Raw genomic sequence first — 26,245 nt, forward strand, 5'->3', positions numbered from 1 at the left:
CCCGCGGGAGGCGGCAGGCTCGCGGCGCGGACAGCTGAGCTTCTCCTCCCTCGTCGCCGCCCGGGCGGGCCTCGCCCCGGCCCCGATGGTTTGAGCCCTTCCCTCGTCCGCTCCCGACCCCCGCGGCGGCGCGGCCACACCATGTGAAGGTTAGAGCCCGGACCTGCCGACGAGCCGCCGTGAAAGATGGGGGATGCTGCAGACCCCAGGGAGATGAGAAAGACGTTCATTGTTCCAGCCATCAAGCCCTTTGACCACTATGATTTCTCCAGGGCCAAAATCGCGTGCAATCTGGCCTGGCTGGTGGCCAAAGCCTTTGGGACAGGTAAGTGGCGTCTTCCCTTCCGTCTTTCTCCTTAGGATGTACACATCCCGGTTTTTTTTTTTTTTTCTTTCTTTTTTTTTTTTGGTTTCCGATCATCGGATGCCCCCTCGGTGCGTGTGTTCTCGCACAGGTTCAGGGAGATGATGGGGGACTGGGAAGACAAGAAAGAAAGGAGAAATTAGGCAGGTTTGGTCTTCAGCCAGGTGCTCCTGAATAGTCAGGCGGGATTTTACCCAGATTTCTTTTATTGGGTAGCAGAGGTGTTTTGTTGTGTCCAGTAAGCTGTTTTGTCTTGTTTTTACTTGGGGCGGTTTTGTGGTTATTTGCCTCGTCGTGCTGCGTACATTTTCCCCTCGGTCATAATTGTGATTACACCACCAAAAAATCCGAGCTCGTTTCTTTGATTATTGAAGGACGTGGACGGCACATAGTACTATATTGATTTTGACATTTGTAATGATGGCTGCTGTTCAGGCTTCCTAGAATGTAAGGTGGCCTGTGTCGAAGTGCAGTGTTGATTTTTGTTGTCATTCTTAAAGCCTGTATCATCCTTCCCTACACATTCCAGGCTCTATTAAACCAGTTATTTAAAACCAATATTCAGCTTGCTGATTGTGGGATGCTATTTTCATTTCCTATTATCAGTGAGATATATTCCTTTTACCAACGGTATCTTGGTTTCATAAATTAAGAGAAACAAACACTCCCTACTATGGGATTTTTTTTTTTTTTAATAGTAGAGTTTCTTTGAGGGCATGTGCTGTTGACACAGATTGTACAGTGGGGTAGCAATTAAACATTCTCTCCGTTACCCAGTCTTTGCAAAATAACAGGAAAAGGGCCTCCTGTTGTAATTCCTTAGCTGTTGCTTCAGGAGCCCATGTTGTAGAGCCCTGAAAAAATTAGAGAGCTTTTCATAGGAAGATGCTCGTGTAAGGAAATTTCCTCTGATAACTTCAGGAATCATTTTGTAAGGTTTCTCTGCCCTAGTTTAAATAAAGTTTGGATGTGTAAAATATTGGTTGAAAAGTTTCTCAGTTTTTGCAGATATTTCTCCAGATGTTAAATAAATCTGTTTTTTTTTTTTTTTTTAATTTTTTGCGGGAGGAGAATGACTTATTTCCACTCTGAAGGCTGTGAAAATATGGGGGTTAATGCTCTCGTTCATTCTTCTTAAACATCATGCATAGCTGGATGTTTTCAGAGCTGCACATTTTAGTTAACTAGCAAAGGAATCTTAGTGTTTGGGAAATTATTTTAATTCATTTTGAAGGAAACTTTAACGTGATTTTATGTTTATGACAACTTTGTTTTATTTAAATTCTCATATTTTGATATTGAAGTAGAAAGATATTAAGGTTTTAAAACTGGCATCAGGAGTAAGTGTAATTGAAACTCATCTTGAAATAGTTTACATTTTAAAGATTTATTTGGAACTAAATGTGTAGAGTAACACGTAGGAAGGAAGAAGCACAAAGTGTCCGTGTATTTTTATTTTCTGGCACCATTGATATCAGCAATGAGAATAATAGATGTATTTTGGTTTTAACGCAAGCAGCATGCTGAAGCTGATATCCATTTGGAGGAGAAATGAAAGCTGTTTAAGTATTTTGGAAAGACAGAGGGAAATTTACGTGGCGACCTATGTGGAAAAGCAATGTGTATGAAATGGAAGGTAGGGGAATAACACGGGTACTTTCTTTCCTTCTGAAACTGAGAGGATGCTTATAGTACAGATGTCAGAATGTTGCCCTCGATTCACAAAGGCTACTAACCAGAAAGTGGCCTACTTTCGGGATATATGTCAGGCAAGTTTGCCAGATTCTGGACCGCTTGAGGAACACATATTGAACACACTTAAAAAGAAAGGAAGTGAAAGGAATCTAATATCAATGGAATCTGTTGTGTGCCAGGCACTCTGTTAGATGCTTTGCATGAAATTATACATTAGGGATTCACAGCAAGTCTGTGATGTAGGTAGTTTGTTCCCCATTTTTAAAAAATGAGGATGCCAGTGCACAGGGAGGTTAAACAACTTTCCTATGATCACACTTTTAGTAAGGGTGGAGATACGTTTTCATTTGACTGACTCCCAAGGGCATGGCATTGGTGGGGGCAGGGTATACCTGCAGTATGCCTAGTACTTTAAGTACATTGCTTCATTTACTCCTACAGCAACCCTCGAGGGAGATACTGTTCTCATTTTACAGATGAGGGAACAGGTTCAGAGCTTTTAATTTGTTTGAGATTAAACATCTGGCAGGTGGTGGATTTTGCATGCCAGCTCAGGTCTTTCTGACTCTGAAGTCTTTGCTCTTTATACCACTGTGCAGAGTGTGAAAAATGTGCACATAGTACATGTTAGAAGTCTTATTTATTTATTTTTTTATTTTCTTTAAAGAGTGGGCAGATCTTAACATACTCTCCGAAGGCTTAGATGAATATTATTGGTACTTGGTTACATTTGCCTTGGCAACAGTTGGAATGGATAAAAAGATCATACTCAAAATGGAATGAGAACCAAAGTTAGAAGACCTTAAGAGGGTGACTTAGTAACAGAACTTAATACGTTATTGAGAATGTTATGTCTGTACATTTTGTTTATTCTTTAATCAACAGACTTTCAAAGTATACATTTATATGGAGTGAACAGAAGAAAAGTCACTTCATTTTTTTTATGTAATTTTTTTTCTTCATTTTCTGCAAACATTTAAGTGGCAAATGTTAACAGACAACGTATTTCAAAAGTATTACCTAAGGGTATTCAGTTAATCTTTCAAAAATATTAGCCTGACTTGAAGTTGTGATTTACCAAATTGCTTCTTTAACGATGATATAAGAATCTTCAGTTATTAATTTAGTTTTTTTTTTTCCTATGAGAAACTTTTTAACTTTTGATATATTAAAAAGTAGTCAATTTTAGAATCATATGTGTTGGAAAAGTCATTTAAAATGATAGCTAGAAATCAATGATGGACATAGAATGAAGTTATTGAGCCATACAAAATAAATAAAGCACTAGTATTGTAATACCTAGAAAGCAGTTGGAGGTTTTACTTCATTTGAAGTCTTATTTCTGAAGCTTTGAATTATATTCTTCTCATTACATTGAAAATAGTCCAAAGAGCCCAAGTCTTAATAGCTTATTTTGTAGAATAACACAGATACAGTTTTGATCAAATGAAGAATAAGTTTGTTTAGATGAATTTTAATAAACAGATGCTCATTACTTGAAGCAAATTCCAAAAGGGCAAGTTAAGCTGTACTGTCTCTGCTGTATTTGAACAGCTTAACCCATTTAAGCAATGGTATTGCTGAGTTTGCTTTAAATGTTCTGCTCCTCTAAATCTTTTAGGGAAAATGATGGGTACAAAACCTCTTTATGAAATTCTTGAATTTGAAATTCTTAACATGGAATTTAAGGCCCACTTCCTAGTGTTAATATATCATTTCAACTTTATCAACTATCATTCTCCCTTTTTAAAAATTTTTTTTTTAAATGTTTATTTGTTTTTGAGAGAGAGAGAGAGCGAGAGAGAGAGCGCACAAGCAGGGGAGGGGCAGAGAGAGAGGGAGACACAGAATCTGAAGCAGGCTCTAGGCTCTGAGCTGTCAGCACAGATCCGATGATGGGCTTGAACTCAGGAACCGCGAGGTCATGACCTGAGCTGAAGTTGGACACTTAACCAGCTGAGCCACCCAGGTGCCCCTTATTCTCTCTTTTTAAAAAAAAATCATTCTCCTTTTCATACTGTTTAGTTTAGTAGTATAAAATCATTTATCCAAACACATTTTGCTGTCAAAATCCTATGTAAGCTCTAATTTATATACATGTGTAGGTTGTGATGACAATGGGTGGCATTGTGGTTAAGAAAGACTAATAGCAGAGAGGCCAGTTAGGGAAGTTACTGCTGGAGTTAAGGCAAGATATCAAGAAAGCTTATAGTAGAGTGGAAATGATAAAGCTGCTAATATTTATTAAGTACTTGCTGTGTATCAGGCACTTTGCATGTATTACATAATTTTAATTCTCATAACAGCTTTTAAGAGATGGAAACTATTAATCATTCCAATTTTACTGATGAGGAGAATGAAGCTCAGAGGTTTAGGGAACTCATCCAGAGCCATTCAGTTTATAGAGCTGGGGAGGGACACAGAGAGAGATGGAGACAGAGAATCTCAAGCAGGTTCCAGGCTGTCAGTGCAGAGCCCAACTTGGGGCTTGATCCCACGAACCATGAGATCATGACCTGAGCTGAAATCAAGAGTCTGGACAGACTGAGTCACCCAGGCAGCCCCATGTTGCCCAAATATCTTATCTGAGAAATCCAATAAAGTAGGTAGCTAATAATGTAGATATGGAGTATGATTGGTAAGTTGAGGATAGAAATAATAATTTCAGGGTCTTCTGTGCATAAAATGTAACTGAAATTGTAGTAGATGTGAGGGTGATGGAATGTAGGGTAGTGAACACTTTACTTTGAGAGGGGGTGCTGAAGAAAAGGAGGCAGAATTAAAGCAATCAGAGAGTTAGAAAGAGAATTAAGAAAGTATAATAATACTGAGGCCCTGGAAGGAAAAATTTCAAGGGGGTGGTCTCATTAACAGTGTCAAATGCTGTAGGTTTTTATTTTTTTTTTTATTTTTTTAAAGATTTTATTTTATTTTTATTTCTTATTTCTTTTTTCTTTTTGTTAAGTACGCTTCATGCCCAGTGTGGAGCCCAATGCAGGACTTGAACTCATGACCCTGAGATCAAGGCCTGAGCTGAGATCGAGTCGGACGCTTAGCCGACTGAGCCCCCCAGGCACCCCTAAAGATTTTATTTTTTTAACTAATCTCTACACCCAGTGTGGGGCTTGAACTCACAGGCCCAAGATCAAGAGTCACATGCTCTACTGACTGAGCCAGCCAGGCGCGCCTATAGGTTTTTAAACCATGCATGCCGTTCTGATAAGGGAGATGTGATACAGGTTGTGACTGTAGTAGAGTTCAGGAAATATATAAGGGCCATGTAACTGGAATGGTGACATTCAGAGGGAGGGAGAGGTAAGGGAGGGGGAAAGGGTACCACCAGCGTCAGTGATCTGTGAAGGAAGACCTCTGAAGTGGAGGTGGTAGTTAGACTTGATCCTGAGGTGAGTCAGACTGAATGGAAAGTAGGCATTGTAGATGCCGAGATAGTTTGTGCAGGCATGGAGTTCTGAAACCAACATAGACCAGTAGGATTGGGGAGGTTTATGTAATGAAGTGTAGTAGGAGATCCAGCTTGAAAGGTAGATTGGAATAGAATTGTTTGAAGAGCCAGGTTAAGGAATTTGGTATTTATTTTGTAGATAAATTATTCTAAGCATATTGGATTGAAAAAGTGCTATGACTAATTTGTTAAACACATACTTTGTGCTAAGTACAATTTTGAACATTTTATATTTATTATTTCTTTTAATTCTGAGAATGACCCTATTAAGTGGAAACCATTTTATTTCTTCTATAACTCTAAAGCAAGGTTTCCCAACCACAGAACTATGGGATGGGTAATTCTTTTTTGTGGAGGGCCATCCTATGCATTGTAGGATTTTAGCAGCATCCTTGGCCTAGTTGATAGTAGTATTCTCCACTGTCATTTCCAGTTGTGACAACCAAAAATGTCTCCAGACTTTCTCAATGTCTCCTGGGAGGCCAAATGACCCCAGCTTGAGAACACTTGCCATAACAATTTTAAGATATACATGCAATTTAAAAAGGGTTTTTGTACATTAAAGTCCAAATTAATTGTAAGACATCCTGATTTCAGAAGTATTCAAATGGAACATAAGAATTTAGGAAATTGGATAGTTTGCCCTTTTTGTTAATGAGCAAACAGGTTTAGAGGGCTTAAATAACTTGCCTTTGATCAACTTGTAAGTGGTGGAACCTTTATGATACTAAAATTTGTATTTTAACCTCTATGTTATATATGCTTTCTGTAGTTCATCACAATTTTATTTTTTTAATGTTTATTTATTTTTGAGAGAGAGAGAGAGAGAGATTGAGTGCAAGCAGGGGAGGGGCAGAGAGAGAGGGAGACACAGAATGCGAAGCAGGCTCCAGGCTCTGAGCTGTCAACACAGAGCACGATGCGGGGCTCGAACCCATGAACCACCAGATCATGACCTGAGCCAAAGTCAGATGCTTAACTGACCAAGCCACCCAGGAACTCCAGTAGTTCATTACAATTGTATAGTATTGGAAGTGAAGGCATGAATGCATGAAAACCTTTCAAATATAAGTGTTAAATTTGTTTTGCAGAATTGAAAGTTTATTTAATCTGGGGCACCTTGGTGGCTCAGTCCCTGAAGCGTCCGACTTCGGCTCAGGTCATGATCTCGTGGTTTGAGGGTTTGAGCCCTGTGTTGGACTCTGTGCTGACAGCTCAGAGCCTGGAGCCTGTTTCGCATTCTGTGTCTCATTCTCTCTCTGCCCCTCCCCCACTGTGCTCTGTCTTTGTCTCTCAAAAATAAATAAATGTAAAAAAAATTTTTAAAGCTTATTTAATCTTAAACAAACCTGGTATTTGATAAATTAGTACAGAAATATAAAATATATTTAGTATTGGTCTGTCATTTCAGAGTCTCCTCCCCCTCCCTAAACCCTGGTGAATCTAGTTTTCCATGTATACTAGTTTATGGACCTTTTCCATTGGTACATTACAAATAATAATACTTTTTTTTAATTTTATTTTTTTAAATTTACATCCAAATTAGTTAGCGTATAGTGCAACAATGATTTCAGGAGTAGATTCCTTAATGCCCCTTACCCATTTAGCCCATCCCACCTCCCACATTCGCTCCAGTAACCCTCTGTTTGTTCTCCATATTTATGAGTCTCTTATGCTTTGTCCCCCTCCCTGTTTATATATTTTTGTTTCCCTTTCCTTATGTTCATCTGTTTTGTCTCTTAAAGACCTCATATGAGTGAAGTCATATGATATTTGTCTTTCTCTGACTAATTTCACTTAGCATAATACCCTCCAGTTCCATCCACGTAGTTGCAAATGGCAAGATTTCATTCTTTTTGATTGCCAAATAATACTCCATTGTATATATATATATATACCACTTCTTCTTTATTCATCCATCGATGGGCAACAAATAATAATACTTAAATGTTACACATTTATTAGTAGTGACAAGCTTGGTGCTTTAGCTGAGATAAAAGTTGTTTTCATTTATGACATTGATCACTTTCCATCCTGTGCCTTGCACAGTTTTTCCTTTCCTTCTTTAACATTGATTCTTCATCAACATAACATTTTAGATTAAAGGCGTGTACAGTAGTATCTTTGCAGTTCTCATACTACCACTTATTCCCTTTTTTTTCTGGGGCATTTTCCTGAAGTACTCTTTGTCTTGGTTTCCCTACTTGCTGAATAGTCATGGTAATAAGCATGTGTATGCAGCTTTGAGTTCACTAGAAGAAAAATTGAGAAGTGTTAGAATTTATCAGTCTCACACTTAGGCTACCTTTACATATTCTGTGAGCAGTGTGGAATGGGATTATATTTCTTATAGTAACTTCAAAGAATTATTTTTATTGAAAGTATTTTTCACTACAAACTAGACAAACTAGAGGCTGGGCATATAGCAGTAGGGAGGCTGCTGAGCTCGTCCTGTAATCCTTACAGCTGTACTCTGCGGTATTATGCCTAGTAATGTTTGTGGAGTATTCTGTTTTCTTAAGACAAAGAGATGGAATTTCCGTTAACCGGAATAAGTGTTCATCTCTGCACTCCATATTTCATAAACATAGGTTCCTGGGAGTGTGTGTGTATGATCTTAAAAAGGTGTTTTGGAAGTGCCATATTCACCAATTCCCAGCTCTCTCCTTCACACCATTTTTCTTTTTTCTTTTTTAAAATGTTTATTTCTTTTTGAGAGAGAGAGAGAGAGAGAGAAAGAAAGAGGGAGTGAGCAGGAGAGGGGCAGAGAGAGAGGGGAACAGAGGATCTGAAGCAGGCTCTGTGCTGACAGCAACAAGCCTGATGCAGGGCTCAAACTCATGTGACCTGAGCTGAAGTTGGACGCCTAACTGACTGAGCCACCCAGGTGCCCCTTCTTTTTTTTCTTTTTCTTTTTCTTTTTCTTTTTCTTTTTCTTTTTCTTTTTCTTTTTCTTTCTTTCTTTTTTAAATTTTAGAGAGAGTGGAAGCAGGGGAGAGGGGCAGAGGGGAGGAGGGAGAGAGAAAGAGAATTTTAAGCAGGCTTCATTCACCCTCTTGTGTGGAGCCCAGTGTGGGACTCCTTCCCACAAGCTGGGATCATGACCTGAGCCACCCAGGTGCCCCCACACCATTTTTTGTCTCTAAAATGGGAATTGTCTCTCTCACTCTCTCTCTGCCTTTCCCCTGCTGTCTCTTTGTCTTTCAACATAAACAAATAAACTTAAAAAAAGTAAACATTAAAAAACACCCAAAAATCTTTTCAAATGGGAATTGCATGCAGATTCTGAGTACTTTAGGCTCTTGGATAAAAGACATTTGATGAAACATTTGAAATATTTTAAAAGACGTTTGTCCTCAACCACGCACGGTAAGTTTCAAAATACAGTTGACCCTTGAACAACATGGATTAGAGCTGCATGGATCCATGTATATATAGATTATTCTCAATAAACATATTGGAAAACTTTTTGGAGATTTGTGACAGTTTGAAAAAACTTGTAGATGAACTGCATAGTCTAGAAATACTGAAAAAAAATTAAGAAAAGTTAGGTATTATGAGAATACAGTATATAATACAACATGTAAAATGTGTTATTAACTGTTTATATTACTGGTGTGGCTTCTAGTTGACGGTAGGCTCTTAGTAATTAGTTTTTTGGGGAGTCAAAAGTGATATGCAGATTTTTGACTACATGGCGGGGGCGGGGGGTCGAGTTGGTACCCTTAACCCCCTGGGTTGTTCGAGGGTCAAATGTAGATGGTTTCATTTTTTTCTGCTGGCATTTTCTACTGCTCTCCAGATTCTCTTTTTCAGCTGTCTTCTTGTTTTCCCTTCTCTTTTTTGATGACATTCAAATAAAGGGGTTGCTGACCTTGTTAATTTTTCTCTAATTCATAGTTTTGTAGAACTTTGTAATGTAACAGATTTTGAAATAGCAGAAATTTGTCTTTTTTTCCAGCCACCTCCATTTTTAAAAAATACATACTAAAGATTGTGATGATATCTTGAAAATTTACTTTTTGACCCCAAAATATTTTTTGAACAGATGAGACAGGCACAGATTGAAAACTCAAAAGGTATTTCAGGGTAGTTCTAGTGAAAAGTCTCCTTCCCATCTGGACCCAGAGTCACTGCCATTTATTTAAAGCTAGGTGCCATCATCAGAAGTCTGCTTTTTAAAAGATCTCTTAAAGCACACTTAAAATGATTAAAATGATAAATTTTATGTTATGTGTATTTTACCACATTAAAAAAAAGATCTCTTAAAAACAGTAGAAAATGTATTGAAAAGAGACTAAGATTTGCAAAGGGGAAATAAGTAGGAAGTCATAGTCCAAGTGAGAGATGATGACAACTTGAATTTGGATTGCAGCAGTGGATATGGAAAGAAGTGGGTGAATGTAAAAGATAAGACTTGGTGATTGGGCATGTGGGAACAAAGATGAGATTGTGGGGAGTGTTACGATTGCTTCTGTTTACTGAGAAAGGGAATAATGGAAGAGAGCCAGGTTGTGTGTATGTGGAAAGAACAGCATGGAGTTTGAGGAATATCTAAAATGGTGGTGTGTGCATTAGGCCTTAAAAATTCATATATGGAATTTAGAAGATCTTTGGGATGAGACACATACATGGTTATAAAAAGAGTAACTGCCAGTCACTTTGAAGGAAAGTACAGAGGAGAGACAAGGGGACCTAACACAGGAGAGCCAGCAAAGGAGCCAGACGCAGAGTAACCAGAGAAGAGGAAAACAAGGCAGGGAAGTATGGAATCTCAAGCACAGGGAAGAGAACACTGAAGATGAGGGAGGTGTAAGGTACTGCTGAGACAGATTAAGCAAGAAGTCTCATAAAATTCCATTGAGTTAACACCGATTAAGTTTTTTTTTTTATTTAAAAAAAAATTTTTTTTTTTTTAATGTTTGTTTATTTTTGAGACAGGGAGAGACAGAGCATGAATGGGGGAGGGTCAGAGAGAGAGGGAGACACAGAATCTGAAACGGGCTCCAGGCTCTGAGCTGTCATCACAGAGCCCGACGCGGGGCTCGAACTCACGGACTGCAAGATCATGACCTGAGCTGAAGTCGGATGCTTAACCGACTGAGCCACCCAGGCGCCCCAACACTGATGAAGTTTTTGATGACTTGGCTGAGGACATGTTGAGGGCAATGTAGAAGCAAAACTGTGACCATAGTAGGTTGAAAGTTAATGAGAGTATCTTCACTTGTGGTAACAGAAAATCCAACTCAAATCGGCTTACAATACAGAGGACTTATTGGCTCATATAACCAAAAAAATTCTGAGATAAGTTGGACTTTTGATCTGATTTGATCAGGTCCCATTTCCATTTCTTTGTGATTCCCCTAGCTATGCCCTTCTTTATGTGTGAGTTTCATTCTCCAGCTGTCTTCTCTCATGGTAGCAAATGGCTGTAGTAGTTCCAGGCCTCACATCCATCCACGTCCATATATCACACTACTCAGAGCTCTTTCTTAATCATTGAAAGTTGTGTACTCTTCTTTTTTTTCTTTCTCTTGAAATAAACAAAGCCATTTGATTTTAGAAAATATCAAATATGTCCAGTAACAGTAAACTGTCATGTACTTTTCACCCAACCTCCATGATCATCAACTCATAGCCAATCTTGATTTATCATTTACATTGATCTTTCTTGCCACACTGATTATTTGAAGCAAATCCCAGACATTGTATCATTTCATCTATAAGTATATTAGTGTGTATCTCTAGTCAGGAATACTCTTTTTAAATATAACCATGGTACTGGCATCATCACAGCACTGTCTGTTATACCACTCCGTATCCTTAGTATTAAGATTTCTCTGATTGTCTCATAAATCGTCTTTATTTTTTTGTTTTGCACTTCATTTGTTCCAATCTATATCCAAATAAGGGTCATATTTTGCAATTGGTTGGTATGTCTCTTTAAGGGTTTTTTTTGAAGGTTTTTTTTTTTGAAATTTTTTTAATATATGGGCTCTTCCTCTGTGTCATTTTGTCTTGCTTCCATTTATTTACTGGAGGAACCAGAGTGTTTGCCCTTTAAAATTTCCCAATTCTGGGGGCGCCTGGGTGTCTCAGTTGGTTAGGCGTCTGACTTTGGCTCAGGTCATAATCCTACAGCTCGTGAGTTCAAGCCCTGTGTCAGGCTCTGTGCTAACGGCTTAGGCCTGGAGCCTGCTTCCAATTATGTGTCTTCCTTTCTGCCCCTTCCCCGTGTTTGCACTCGCGCGCACGCATGCTCTCTCTCTCTCTCTCTCAAAAATAAACATTCAAAAAAATTTTTTTTTAATTTCCCAAGTCTGGATCTCCATGGTATTGTTTAATAGGTTTCCATAAATTGGCAGTTAGATCTAAAGAATTCTGTAGATTCAAGTTTATTTTTTGGCATACTTCACAGGTGGTGTGTATTTTTACCAGGAGGTGCTTAATGTCTAGTTGTCTCTTTTTCTATCATGATTTCATTTATTAGTGAGAAAGGTCTTTTAAATAGAAACTTCTCTTGGGGCGCCTGAGTGGCTCAGTCGGTTAAACGTCTGACTCTTGATCTCAGGGTCGTGAATTCCAGCTCCACATTGTGATCTGTGTGGGGCATGAAGATTACTTAAAAATAAATAAATAAATAAATAAATAAATAAATAAATAAATAAAAAAGAAGAAAAAGAAACTTTTAGTATATGGTTACCCTTTGTGGGAAATTACCTTCATAAATGATAGCCTCCAAGTAAATTACCAGGCAAACTACTCCAGAGGTCACAGAAAAGAAGAGCTCACAGACCTAATTAAAATGGTTAAATCCTATGGTTTGTTAAATCAATTTACAATGAGAAGCAAGGAGAAAGAGATCAGGTAAGTTAACACATTTTAGATAGAGTGCAAGCAGGGAGAAAGAACCATAGTCTGAATCCTGCAATATACAGTGTTTATATGTCCATCTCTTTCTGCTACGTTAGCCTTCCCTAATGATGATGGTATGGTCACAGGACCAGAGTTGAAGTTTCAACAAGGAGGCCCACAGTGACACATAGGCCAGTGATACACACTTGCTCTATCAGACAGACACAGGGAACAAGCATGCCGGGCATAGCTGTGGGTTACCAATAAGCCTGATGAATAGCCTTGGACTTTGTGTTACTTGGTCAGAGGACAAGCAGGCCGGAATGGGTGTTACCAGTAGGTGGCCATATTAAGGACTCATGGATATTAAGTATGCATGTATATTTAGTGTTCATCGTCTCTTGTTCGTTTGTCTCATGCATATTCAATATAGCATGAATATTTAGGGTTTACGTATATGTTTAGTATATCATGAATATTTAGTGTCTAGATACCTCATGAATATTTGGTATCTTTTGGGTTTTTTTCATTCTTTTTTTCTTTTTAAACATACATGATACAATCCACTTACCTTTATTTAACATATTTGAATTCTATGTTTAACAAACTTTTTGCTTACTAGTGCTTATCTATACTTAAAAGCTTTCACCTATATTTTACAAACTACAAACATATTCTTTTGTAGAATTGAAGAGTCTAGAAAGTGAAAGTACATTACACTGAGGTACAGGGAAGGCAGAATAAATGCCACTTCCTTCCCTTAACTGGGGGGAATTTGCGCCAAACTGTGTGGGTCACTGGCCCCCAAGAATCTGAAAGGGTAAAGAATAGGGAGAAAGAGCATTCTAAATAGTGACCAGAATATGCAAAGGCAAAGGCTCTGAAGTGTAAGAAAGTGTGATTGTTGGGAACTGAATGTGGCTAGCAGGGATGCATAATACAAGGTGGTGGGTGGAGACAGGGATCTTCCTTCTAAGGTCAGAGGGAGGATTTTAATCCTTAAAGAAGTTGGAAATCATTGAAAACCCTAGAATTCGTGGTGGCGTGTGCGACATGATCAAATTTGCTTATTGCCTATAAGCAATGGGTGGAGAATGCTTTGACAAGAGTAGGGACAAGAGTAGATGTGTGAAGACAATTAGGAGTAAATGAAGTAATTCACATGAGAAGCACTGATTGCCTGGGCCCAAGAGATGTGAGTTGAGACTGTGAGAAGGGGATGGATTTTATTTGGGAGTTGAAGGAGAAGGAGGCATTAATGATGACTCCTAGGTTTCTGGCTTAGGCAACTAGATGGATTGTGGTATAGTTTGTCGATGTGGGGAATGCTGGAAGATGAACAAATGTGGAGGAAAAGACTGATTTGGGACATTCTGAGGTTTCATGGTGTTTTCAGTGTAATTTCAAACATGTAAGAATAGTACAAGGAACTCCTGAGTACCCTTTAGCCAGATTTATCAGTTGTGAACATTTTGTCCCATTTATCATTCTCTTTCTCCCTCCCACACAAACATGTGTGTATATATATACACATAATATTTTCTGAACTGTTTGAGAATGCATGAGAGACATTGTGTCCCCTACCCCCAAATACTTTAGTCTATCCCCTAAAATGAAGGATGTTTCTTATATATAATCTCAGTAAAATTATAACAATAATGAAACTTAACTTTGATACAATATTATTATCTAATCCACAGTCCAAATTCTAATTTGCCAATTATCTTAATGTCATTATTGCAATTTTTTTTTTCCATTCCAAGATCCAGTCCAGAATCATGCATTGCAGTTAGTTGACTTGTCTCTTTGGTCTCCTTTAACCTGAAATAGTTCTTCAGTTTGTCTTGGTCTTTCATGATGTTGACACTTTTATAGACTGAGCACCCTGAGCTGCATGCTGAGCTGGGGCTCAAGCCCCTTCCTTGGGCACTGTCTTAGCTCTTGCCAAACCTCCTTTGGCCTGTGGTACAGGCAGCCAGTTCTCTGCAAGGGCCACCTGGGCTGCCTCCCCTCTTTAGGTTCTTATACCCTCCTTTCGAGTGTGGGCCCCTATTTAGCAGATATCCCCTCTGCCTTTGGTCTGAATGACTGGGATGGTGGCTGCTGGTGCTGGCAGTGTCCCAAGAATACCCAGACAGTATGAAGAAAAACAAAGTGCACAGAGACGTACCTTCTCCCAGGCAAAAATTGATGGAGATCCAGGAACTAAACACCATTTCCCAATCCATTCCTCCTCCTGCCATCTTCTTTGGCTTTCTTTTTTCTTGTCCTTTTCTCTTCTCTCCCTTGGCTGACCTACCCTTGTACCCCCTCTCATCACTGCTGCCACCGCCACCTGTCTTTCCACCAACAGATGTACCCTCTTCCCCCTTGCATGGAACCATCTCTGCACTGTCCATAGGATTTGGGCAAGAGTGCCCGGGAGGCACCCAGAAACCAGTTGGCATCTAGGTAGCCCCCAAGGACAGATGTTTAGCCAGAGGGACATTTCCTTAACCAAGATATAGGTGCTAGGCTGATTGCTACTGGAGTTTAGCAGACAGAGCTAGGAAACACACATATGCATACATAGCATAAAGTAAATATATTTCTTTTTCTGTATATAGATGGATGCATAACACCATGTGTTCAAACTGACACTTGGCATTTTAGTCCCAACACCACAGAGTTCGTTCTAGTCTTTCTAGTTCATTTCTAGTCCCTTCCTATATTTGTAGCTCCCCTTGTCAGTGAGAAACTTGGCACCCATTTTGAATTTGGGGTTTCTTTGTGACATCCAAGTGAAGAGTTGGGTAGGGTAGTTGGCTTGTAAGGATCTGGGGCTTGGAAGAGGTGCTTTAGTCTCACAGGGTAGTGGGAGGAGTGGAGGAGGTAATTTAAACTCAGGAATGCTGAACAGAACTTAACACATCATTTGGTAAGTGGAAGGGTAGAGGGAGTTCACTTTTAATTGGCATCTCATTTGAAGACAAAGCTCAGTGTTTAGGTACTTGTCATTCTTTTAGTAAACATTTGAGTGCCTGCTGTGTTCCAGGCACTATTATTCTAGGCACTAGTGACACAGGACAAAGAAGTATCCTGCTCTCCTTGAGGTTACGTTGTAGTGGAAAGAGGCAGAAATAAACAAACATATATTATAGGATAGTAATAGCTGTTATATAGAGAATTAAAATAGGATGACTGATTGGGTGGTCAGGGAGGGTATATCTGAGGAGGTGACATTTAGCTGTCATCTGAATAGAATGAACTATCTATGTGAAGGTTAGATTGAGGAATGTTAGAAGCAGAGGGAATAGCGAGCGCATAGACCAAAAGGCGTGAACTTGGCATGCTGTAGCAACAGAAAGACTTGGGTGTCTGGAACATAGTGGGCTGGGGGAGGGAGAGGAAGTTGAAGCCGGAGGAGAAGGAGCTGGTATGTGTGCAAAATATGGAGAAACTTGAACTCAGAGAAGTTAATTAGTGCACTCAAAATCCCCTAGCAAGTAACTGCTAAAATTCAGACTCATCTTTTAAACTCCATTGCCCATACTTTTCCCAAAGCCCCAATTTTCCCCACTAATCATGCTGCCCCCCCCCCCCCCCCTTTTTTTTTAAATTTCAAAGAGCAGGGGAAAAGAGCAAGGGGAGGAGAGAGAGAGAAAGAAAGAAAGAATCTTAAGCAGGCTCCATGCTTAGTGCGGAGCCCCAGATGGAGCCCCTGACATGGGGCTCAATCCCCACCCAGCCCTGGGATCATGACCTGAGCCGAAATTAAGAGTTGGTTGCTCAACCGACTGAGCGACCCAGGTACCCCATATCATGCTGCCTCCTAATGGTAGTGAATGTAGGTTAACTGAAAACAGGTTTGGTTTTGAGCGTTTTACTTCTTTGCAGAAGTAAAGTGTGGCCTAGGAGATAACTTTAAAGTTTTCCAAGCAGGTGCAAAGAATGAATTATGATTATTAGCACAGAATCTGGGAGTTGAGGGGAGTTTTGAAATATTAGAGTTGTTTTAGGACAAGACTAATGATGAATATTTTTTAAAGAATAACATTTTCATTCATTTATCAGGTATGTATTGAGTGCTTACCATGTACCAGGCATTAAGTTAGGTGCTGGGGATTTATATCCTGGTGAATAAGATAGACCTGGTCCTTGCCTTCTGGTCATGTATAAGGGTACTCATTTTAGCACATCTTTGTCAATAGTGGGTTTTAAAAATAATTTTCCATTTTTTTAGGTAAAAAAATGACTCATTGTAACTTTCTCTGATTACTGGTAGTGTCGGGTTTTTTTTTTTTTTTCATGTTATTGATCATTTTTAGGTCTTGGTTAATTTCAAGTTCAAGGTCTATGGATTATTTTCAGTTGGAGTTTTTGAAACTCACTAGTTCTCTCTCAGTAATTGTTTTAGAAATAATTTTTTAGGTTTGGAAAATAAGGCAATATTCACATGACCGAGCATTATGATAATTTCTGAAATGCATTCCCCTCTTACCTCTCTACTCTTCATTGTTTTAAAGAAATCTGTATCATTTGCTGGCATATGTATGCAACTAGTAACTAGCCCATCTTTATAGAAAATTGCCTTGAGTAAATTACTGTCGACTCCCTTTACTTGTACTTCAAGCATTTCAGGTGATTGTTAATTTCAAAACTTAGATCTAGTTAAGATTTATGATACGATTAAGGTAAGTTCTGCTTAAGTCCTGGCACACAAGAAAAACTTGTCTCTTATCCTTTGCATTTCTAGGAGTGGTGATTCACTCATCCATTCCTTAAGCATTAATTTCTTACCTTTTGTGTTCTGGAGGTGAGGGAGAGGGTGAAACCTTTTATCTTTGATTTTGTCTGTTAACTAAAATGCTGTCTCAGTTCATTTGTTTCACAATGTGCTACCGTTCCAAACTTAAAAAAATTCGTTTTGTATAGTTAGCAAAATGATAGACATTTTTGAAGTCGTCTTTTAAGCATGTTTAGTTCTTTAAGACTTGTTTTTGAAAGTGACCTATTTTATATTACTCAGTATGCAGTTTTGCATTCTTTTGGGGGGGTGGGAAATCTGTTTTTGTAATATTCTTTGGCTTGCTGTGGATCTTTTCCCTTTTTCTTATGTCGGGATCTTTTTAAACTCTTTTTTTTTTAAGGTTTATTATTGATTTTGAGAGAGAGAGAGAGAGAGTGAGCACACATGTGCATGAGTGGGGAAGGGGAGAGAGAGAGAATTCCAAGCAGGCTCTGCAACATCAGTGCAGAGCTTGTTGTGGGGGTCCAGCTCATGAATTGTGAGATCATGACCTGAGCCGAAGTTGGATGCTTAACCAACTGAGCCACCCAGGCACCCTGCCTTGGGATCTTTTTAAAACTTACACTTTCATAACTTGGGTTTGTGGGTATTCCATAATAAAATGGAAGTAGCCCCTAGCTGCACGTCTTCTACCTTCTAGCCTTGTGATGTTGGCCAACCATTGTTATTTAAAAAATATATATATATTTTGTGAGAGAGCGAGTGGAAGAGGGGCAGAGAGACAGAGGGAGACAGAGGATCTTAAAGCGGGCTCTTGATGGACAGCAGAGAGCCCATTGTGGGGCTTGAATTCATGAACCTCGAGTTCTTGACCTGAGCTGAAGTCTGACCCTTAACTGATTGAGCCACCCAGGCACCTAACCATTGTTACTTTTTAAGCTATTTAGCTAGATGGCTTAGAGCTAGGACTGCGTTTATCAGCTGTGTGCCCTTGGCAAGATAACCTTTCTTGGGTTCCTTATCTATAAAATAGGGGTAAGAGAATTGTTAATATTGAATGACAGAAGGCATGTTTAGGACAGTGTCTTGACACACAAAGGTCCTTAGTGTTACTATATTCTAAATATATATCTGCATATTGTCTGATTTGCCGCTTTCACCAAGTTGTTAGAAAGATTAGTGAAAGCAATAGATGAATGTTAGGTAGATGTACAGGTATGGTAGAGAAATTTGTAATCCTGATGATGTTAGTAGTCACTTTTCTTTGCACACCTAATGTTTAGATACCAAGTCACCTATATAAGTCATTTTCTTTATTGTCACAGTAAATAAAAATCTACTAGGCCTACATTTTATAATAATTACCTTAAATAAATTCTCTTTTAGAGTTGTACTACTAAATAGCTTCTTTTCAGTTCCTATGATGCTAAATTTAATTTACCAGTACTGTATTCTGTAGTTTATACCTAGGCTTATGTATCACGCTGAGGCAGCTATTAAGGCTGGCTCACTACTGGTTAATGTGGCTGTGAAGGAAGAAGTGTTTTCATTTATTAAATGAGGATGATATTTTTAGATGTCACCAAAATCCCAAATTGATACATCTACTCTTGACCTCTTTCCAGAGTCCTATATCCCCAGCTGCTTTTTGGATATTTTTGCTGTCGTTTCTAATCAGCATGTCTAAAACCAAGTTTATGATCTCGCTTCCAGAATTAGTGCTTCCTGATTTTCTTTTTTCTATTAATGATGCCACTGTTTCCCAGGTAACCCAGGCCTAATGGTTTTTGCCATCTTCACCCCCTCCCTTTGCTTTATTCCCGAGTCCTTTTTGGGTTTGTTTTATAAGCAGTCTTTAAAAAAAATTTTTTTTTTAACATTTATTTATTTTTGAGAGAGAGTGAGAAAGAGCCAAGAAGGAGCAGAGAGAGAGGGAGACACAGAATCTGAAGCAGGCTCCAGGCTCTGAGCTGTCAGCACAGAGCCTGATGCGGTGCTCGAACCCAAGAACCATGAGCTGAGATCATGACGTGAGCCGAAGTCTGGTGCTCAACGGACTGAGCCACCCAGGCACACCCCTAAGCAGTCTTTTATGTCTTTTATTCTTGACTTCATTTCCTTATTTATGTCTGATATTTACCTCCATCAGTATTGAAGACCAGATTATTTGTCCCCAAACGTCATATCAGTCTTCTTCTTTAAAACTAAAAGTAATTTCTTGTTAGCTATTAAATAAATGTTTGGCTATTATATATGTGTTTAAAAGAGATATTACTTTTGTCTTATCTGAACCTCCCATTACAGCTTTCCTGCTTACTCCTATCCTACATGAATGCCTTTCTCCACCCAAATTGTTCAGTTTGGTATCTCTTCACATCATTTCTTTCTTTCCTTCTTTCTTTCTTCCTTCCTTCCTTCCTTCCTTCCTTCCTTCCTTCCTTCCTCTCTCTCCTTGCTCTTCCCTTTGTTTAGATAGACTTTTGTTTTTTGACTAAGCAAATTCTGCCTATTTTTCCTATCCGATTTCTTTAAGATGAAGTCAAGTCAGCCCAGTATGATGCTTCCTGCTTTGAACTTTAAGCACTTAATTATTCATTTAGAACAATTGTTCATTTAGCATTTAGTTTCTTTCAGTTGGTGCTCAATCATTCATTGTTTCTGAATTGCTTAACTTTATTTGTCTGTCTAGTCTTTTTGTACATTATTGGCTTCTTGAAGGTACAGATTATTTCTAATTCCTTGGATTTCCTCAGAACCATGCTGGTATATAAAATGAACATGCAATCATTACTATAATATTTGATGAAAATATTTTTCTTCTTTTCTTTTTTTATTTTAGAGAGAGAGAGTATGAGCAGGGTAGAGGGGCAGAGGGGAAGGGAGGGAGAGAGAGAGGGAGGGAGGGAGAGAGAATCTCAAGCAGGCTCCATGCTCAGTGTGGAGCCCAATGAGGGGCTCAATCCCATGACCCTGGTATTATGACCTGAGTTGAAACCAAGAGTCATATGCTCTACTGATTGAGCCACTCAGGCACCCCATGATGAAAATATTTTTCTAAATAATAGGAACTCTTCAAAAACTTTAGGATGAAAATTGCTAAGAAGTATACTAATACTTTGTGAATACATTTAAAAAATGTTCACTTTGATTAGTACTATGGCTTATTTTGAGCTTATATTAAAGCTGCCTATTCAGAAGACTCCTAAAATCAGTGATGGGGGATGGTTGGCCTCAAAACCTCACTTTTCAAAGAGAAGGCAGGCAAGGAAATGGCTAAGTGTCATGCCAGACTAGCCAGACCTATCAGGTTCTATGATTGTAGCTCCATGTTAACTTTTAACTTAGATGCCTGCCTTTACTTTTGGAAGACAAACCTCATTCTTGTGTTGGCTTTGATTAAGAGCACAGCTCACAGGTAAGGAGTGGGAAGAGGAAGGCAAGATACCTTGTTAAACACTAAGAAGTGCTTTGTTTGTCTTGCTCTTTTAGTGATCTGGCTGCCATCAGATGCAAAAGCAGCTCCTGAGGTTGATTTAGAAGTAGATGTTGGGAGAGTGGGACTTGACATTCTTCAAGGGAAATGGCTAGCAGAAAAGAAACTCAGACGAATTTGGTTTCCTTCTCATGTCCCATTTGTAGACTCTCCTTTCTGTGTCTCCACTGAATGTGTTAGTTGGGTGTCCAGGAGGGATTTTTGGGGTAAGATGGAGAGTGATAAGGCGGAGAGAACAGTGATTTACTAGGTTAAGGGATTAAAAAAAAAAAAAAAATGTTTGTTTATTTTTGAGAGTTGGGCAGGGGGGTGGGGGGAAGGGCAAAGAGAAGGGAGAGAGAATCCCAAGCAGACTCCACACTGCCTGCCAGTGCAGAAGCTGACATGGGGCTCGAATTTGTGAACTGTGAGATCATGACCTGAGCTGAAGTCCAGAGTTGGACACTTAACTGACTGAGTCACCTAGGTGCCTCTAGGTTAAGGGATTTAAAAAAAAAGTTTTTTTTAACGTTTAAAATTTATTTTTGAGAGAGAAGGAGACAGAGCATGAGCCAGGGATGGGCAGAGAGAGGGAGACACAGAATCTGAAGCAGCTACAGTCTCTGAGCTGTTAGCACAGAGTCCAATGCAGGGCTCAAACCCACAAGCTATGAGATCATGACCTGAGTCGAAGTTGGACACTTGACCAACTGAGCCACTCAGGTACCCTTAGTTTAAGGGATTTTTGAGAGTAGTTCTCCCCTAAACTATAGCTGTAACTGCCCCTCAATAGATTCATCAGGCTAAGCAAGAAGGGTGAGAGACCAGAGAGCCTGACATAGAGGGAGAGAATAAGTTAGGCAGCTTCTGTTTTGCAAGTGATTAGCTATACAACTTCAGTTAAGTGATTTTATGCTGTCAGTTGGCAAGGCCTAGCTTCCCCTGTAATAGCCGTTAGAGTGCGTTTTCTGGTTGACTGCTTGTATGTGAGAGTATTCGCTGAAATTAGTTTTTAGGAATCTTTTATCACATTCTATGGATTTGAGTGTGCATGTGGGAATACTTTCCCCAGAGTCATTAGACTTAGAAAACTTTTTCTTTGCTTTGTAATCTTGTTTTAGAGTATACTCGGAACAATATCTTCTGTAAAGCAAATTTGTCTTTTCCATTCCAGATTAGCTGCCAAGCTCTAATAAATTACCTTTTCAGTTAAAGGGTATTGTTATTTTTGGAAGGAATCTTCTGTGACATAATAATTATTAAATTGTGTTTCTTTATAAACATATTGTAAGAATTTCCCCCCCTCCCCCCTTAATCTTTATAGAAAATGTGCCAGAGGAACTTCGAGAACCATTTTACACAGATCAGTATGACCAGGAACACATCAAACCACCCGTGGTTAATTTGCTTCTTTCGGCTGAACTATACTGTCGTGCTGGGAGTCTCATTCTCAAGAGTGATGCTGCGAAACCCCTTCTGGGCCATGATGCTGTAATCCAGGCTTTAGCGCAGAAAGGTCTTTATGTAACTGACCAAGAAAAACTGGTAACTGAACGAGATCTGCACAAGAAACCCATACAGATGGTGAGTCTTTGTATACCCAAGATTACTTAGTTTGAAGTGTATACTTTTGAGTGTGAATTGTATTGTAAAATGGAGGAAATTATGTTTTGAGATTGGATTGTCCTCTCTGCCTAGAGTTTAAAAACTTAACATTTTCTTATAAACCTCGTTTCCAAATGAAGGAAGATTTTAATAAACTATTTTGGAATGTTTGGTGTCATCCTGATACCCAGGAGAAACAAATTCTTTCCAGCTACTTTAAAGTGATTTTTATGTAATTTAAAAATTTAATTTTCCCATCATAGAGACTATTTAGAGGAGATAGAAAATGTATCCTTGATTTTATTCTCGTTAGGAAAGAGATGAGATTTGTGAGTGTTCATTTGCATGCTTGAATGGCCTCTTGGTGAATTTCTGCATATCATATATATTTTAGTTTATTTAATGACTAGTAATACATTCTTATGCACAACATACAGAATGACGCTCTCTAAGCTGGCCTGGGACAAGCATGCAGGAGCTTTGTCATGAGTCTCTGGAGACAAATTCAAAGTTTAGGTTCATTGTATGTTGCTTCAGTTTGGTGTGCTACTTTCACCTAAGTTCACAAAACGCTGAGCACCATCAAGCAGGGTATTAGAAGGAAAAACACATTTGATTAAATCATGCTCTTATATGAGACTAATAGAAAGGGAGAGATATATGTAGAAGAATATATTTAGAAATATATGAAATTATGAAGTTGAAGAAGGATGAACAAAAATTAGTTTACCAAATCTAGTACTAAGTGAGGTGGTGACCTACTTTCTGCCTATTTTCCTTCTTTAAAAAAAAACAAAACTGTTTGTTACTTAAGAGGAATAGCAAATAATGTCCTAAGAAAAATTTAGTTAATAAATTTATGGATTCATAATAGAATTATTAAGGATAACTAAGAATGTTTATTAGCTGATATGAGATTTTCAACTTGCATTGATGACTCTACATTCACCTCGTGGGTTACCCTCTGATTTTTATATTGTGCTTTGTGTCCATATCACATATGTGAATGGTTTGCCAGCACTAGGGGTGAGCAGAATTCCACTTAGTGTCCTCGCAGTACCTCACGTTTGACCTCTCCAGAATCACCGCACGGATTGGAAGCTCCTGCTATGATTGTTTCCGCTTCCATTATTTCAAGGCCAAGTAGATCATTTTAAAGCACATCAATGACTTTGTGAATCTGTGTTTGCTTAGTAGCTGCCCTTTCAGACACCATTTGATCTATCAGGTAACTTAGTTGTCCTTAGGATAGATTCTGTATTTTTTAGGTCCTCTTTAATGAGAAAGAAACAAACTTAACGTTTTCTACATTATTTTCTTAGTGCAGTTTGTGCATGTGAAGATAAAATATGAAGGTATTTGTACAATCTATTAAAAATGAGGGGTTTGGAAGACTGCCAGTTGCATTACCATCAGGTTTATTTCACACTATATTGATCCTGGTGATAGCTATGAACACATTTAAATTTGATTGCAGGAAATAGTGTTTAAGGAATGTGACTTAAGTGATACAGAATTGCTGTTTGTCTGCTTTTAACTTCTCTCTGTGGGTTTTTAGGACACTTCATATTTGACTACATCATCTTGACTCTTTACAGTGTCACCTTTATTGACCTGTGTTTTAGGTGTATACTTTCAGCTTTTGTCACAATTTGATTTAAAGCTTCTCCGTTGCTGTGAAATTTTGATTGATGACAGTGTAATATTATATTACCATTTTTCTAAAATGTATGTGAGAAAATGTCTCTGAGTACTGCTAAAGACTGTTCTTTAAGAAACTGTTTTGTTTTGTTTTAGAGTGATGAGAGCAGTAAGTTTCAGTTTTCCTTCTTTGTCCTGCCTTTTGGGAAGTATAATGAAAAATGGTGTGTTTAATTGCACTGGGTGTATTGACTGCCAGTTCTGCCCCCCACTTTCATCTCCAAATTATCTTAGTGCTTTTGGGGTCTTTTTATCTCTGTATGTTGCTTTGCAGACTTTTGGGAAAAGAGTTGCATGGTGGTAGCAAAAGTATCAACGTAACTAGAAGGCAAGTTTGATTAAGCAGTTTTTATTAATTTTGGGTAGGTGAAGATTGAGAAAAATGCCTTTTTTTTTTTTTTTTGAAAAATGAGAACACATGTTGGAGAACATGTTTTTTTTTTTTTTTCTTTTCTTTATCACAGTGCTTTTATAGAGCTGTTTTGAGAGTATAACCTTTAAAGTGTTTTCTTCTATATTTACATCAATGGGAAAGTATTTCAGAACTGCTTTAAAGCCAGTTAATAATTATAATGTATTAAAATTCATTCAGCACATAATCATCATCTGTAGGATTGTTAGAAGGGATTGTAGTTATGATTTGCCTGTTGAATGTTATAAATATTGTAAGACACAAATGAAAAGAATATACACAGTGTTAGAATGCATACTGTTCTGAGAACTGACCTTAATGTGTGTTTGAATCAGCATAAAGTGTATGACTGAATGGTTACCAGAGGAGGAGTTGTATACACTAAAATCATAGGGGAATATCCTTCAACCAAAAGTATTGTAGCCCAAATCATGTTATCTGTCAAATTATTTGTCAAAATAAGTACTGGTATTTAGGATAATGTGAAAATTGAGGGATTAGAGCAAATGGAGCCAAATGCTGAAAAAGACAAGAGTACAGAGAAGATTTTGAACTTTTCTTCCATAGCAAAATGAATTTGCATGTGAATTGCATTCAGTATCGTCAGGTTGGGCTGGGGGATTTGATCAGTGTCATAAAATCTTAAATTCACAGAATTTTATAGCCAGAATGTTAGAAATCAGAAACCAGTATATGTATAAAACTTCCCAATGATGAGGAACATGAGTACCTGGGAACTTTGACTAAGTTCTCCAGTCCTCTTGTCAGAACTGCAAAATTAGGACGTTTAGAAGAGGATTTTGGATATGTATTTTTAAACAGGTGTTGTGGGTGATTGTTATGATCAAGAATGTATGTGAAATTTTATCTAACCCAGGGTCATTTTGTATATGTGATACTTAGAATTTAGAGAGGTTAAGTAATTTGCCTAAGGTAGAACTGTTATGTAGTAGTAAAACTAAACTTAGAATCTGTATGAACTAGAATTGTGACTTTCTAATTTACAGTGCTATAATCTGAAGTAAGTTTGTGCAATTAAGTATCTGAAGTCATGTTTACCTAGCTGTCTAGCCTGGTTACAAATCAAACTCTTGATTGTGAATCAGTTTTCCAACCATTTTTGCATATGTGGGAAATAAGAGTTGATATTTGCAAAAGTCAATTAAGTAAATCTGTATATATAGTATGTGTGGTATGAAATAATGAGATTGATTTTCGTATGACTTGCAAAATAACATTAGTCAAGTCTTGTTTTGGAACAATCATTATATAAACAAAATTTATTTTGAACTGCTTTCTTTTAAATTTTTTTTTAATGTTTATTTATTTTTGAGACAGAGACAGAGCATGAACGGGGGAGGGGCAGAGAGAGAGGGAGACACAGAATCAGAAGCAGGCTCCAGGCCCTGAGCCTGATTCGGGGCTCGAATCCACGAACCGTGAGATCATGACCTGAGCCGAAGTTGGACGCTCAACCGACTGAGCCACCCAGGCGCCCCTGAACTGCTTTCTTTTAATGATTACCAAAAAAAGATTGAATATTTTATTTGCCTAATGGAGATTAGAGTGGGCTGTTAGGCCACTTGATAAGTAAGGCATAAAATGTTCTCTCATGAAGTGTCAGTATTGTTATAATGGATATTTTTGGATATTTAGAAAATATAAGCTAAAAAGTTGTACATTTGTGCTACTAGCCATTAAACTGCTTTATTGTAATGGGAAGGGCAGTGAAGCTGTGGTTAAAACATAGAAAGATGATAGAAATATTTTTTTACCCTAAAGAAGGATATTTCTGTATGTTAAGAGGTGTTATTTCATTTTACCACATTTTGTGGTCTGTATTCAGCTGACCATTAATGTCTCCCTTGAATGACATTGAGAAAGAAGCCTGCAGGAAAACTTCATTAGCATGAAGTAGGTGCTCTAAATGTAAGTTTAAGCAACAGGGA

At 38.3% G+C, this 26,245-nt stretch overlaps 1 protein-coding gene across 8 annotated transcripts in view; it reads left to right on the forward strand.

Annotated features, from left to right (window-relative positions):
- Nucleotides 1-6: 6 nt before the first annotated feature.
- The window catches only part of CAMSAP2 (calmodulin regulated spectrin associated protein family member 2), a 112,826-nt gene continuing 86,587 nt past the window's right edge, over nt 7-26,245 (forward strand). For 7 of the 8 annotated variants that reach the window (XM_049635194.1, XM_049635196.1, XM_049635195.1 and 4 more), the window contains exons 1-2: nt 7-325; nt 21,903-22,162. In XM_049635194.1, coding sequence (XP_049491151.1) covers nt 187-325; nt 21,903-22,162 — 399 coding nt within the window. In that variant the 5' untranslated portion in view covers nt 7-186. The remainder of the gene's footprint in view (nt 326-21,902; nt 22,163-26,245) is intronic. The other variant, XM_049635201.1, reaches the window with a different exon arrangement.

Source organism: Panthera uncia, chromosome F1 (genome assembly GCF_023721935.1).
Source record: "Panthera uncia isolate 11264 chromosome F1, Puncia_PCG_1.0, whole genome shotgun sequence".
NCBI classification, from domain to species: Eukaryota; Metazoa; Chordata; class Mammalia; order Carnivora; family Felidae; genus Panthera; species Panthera uncia.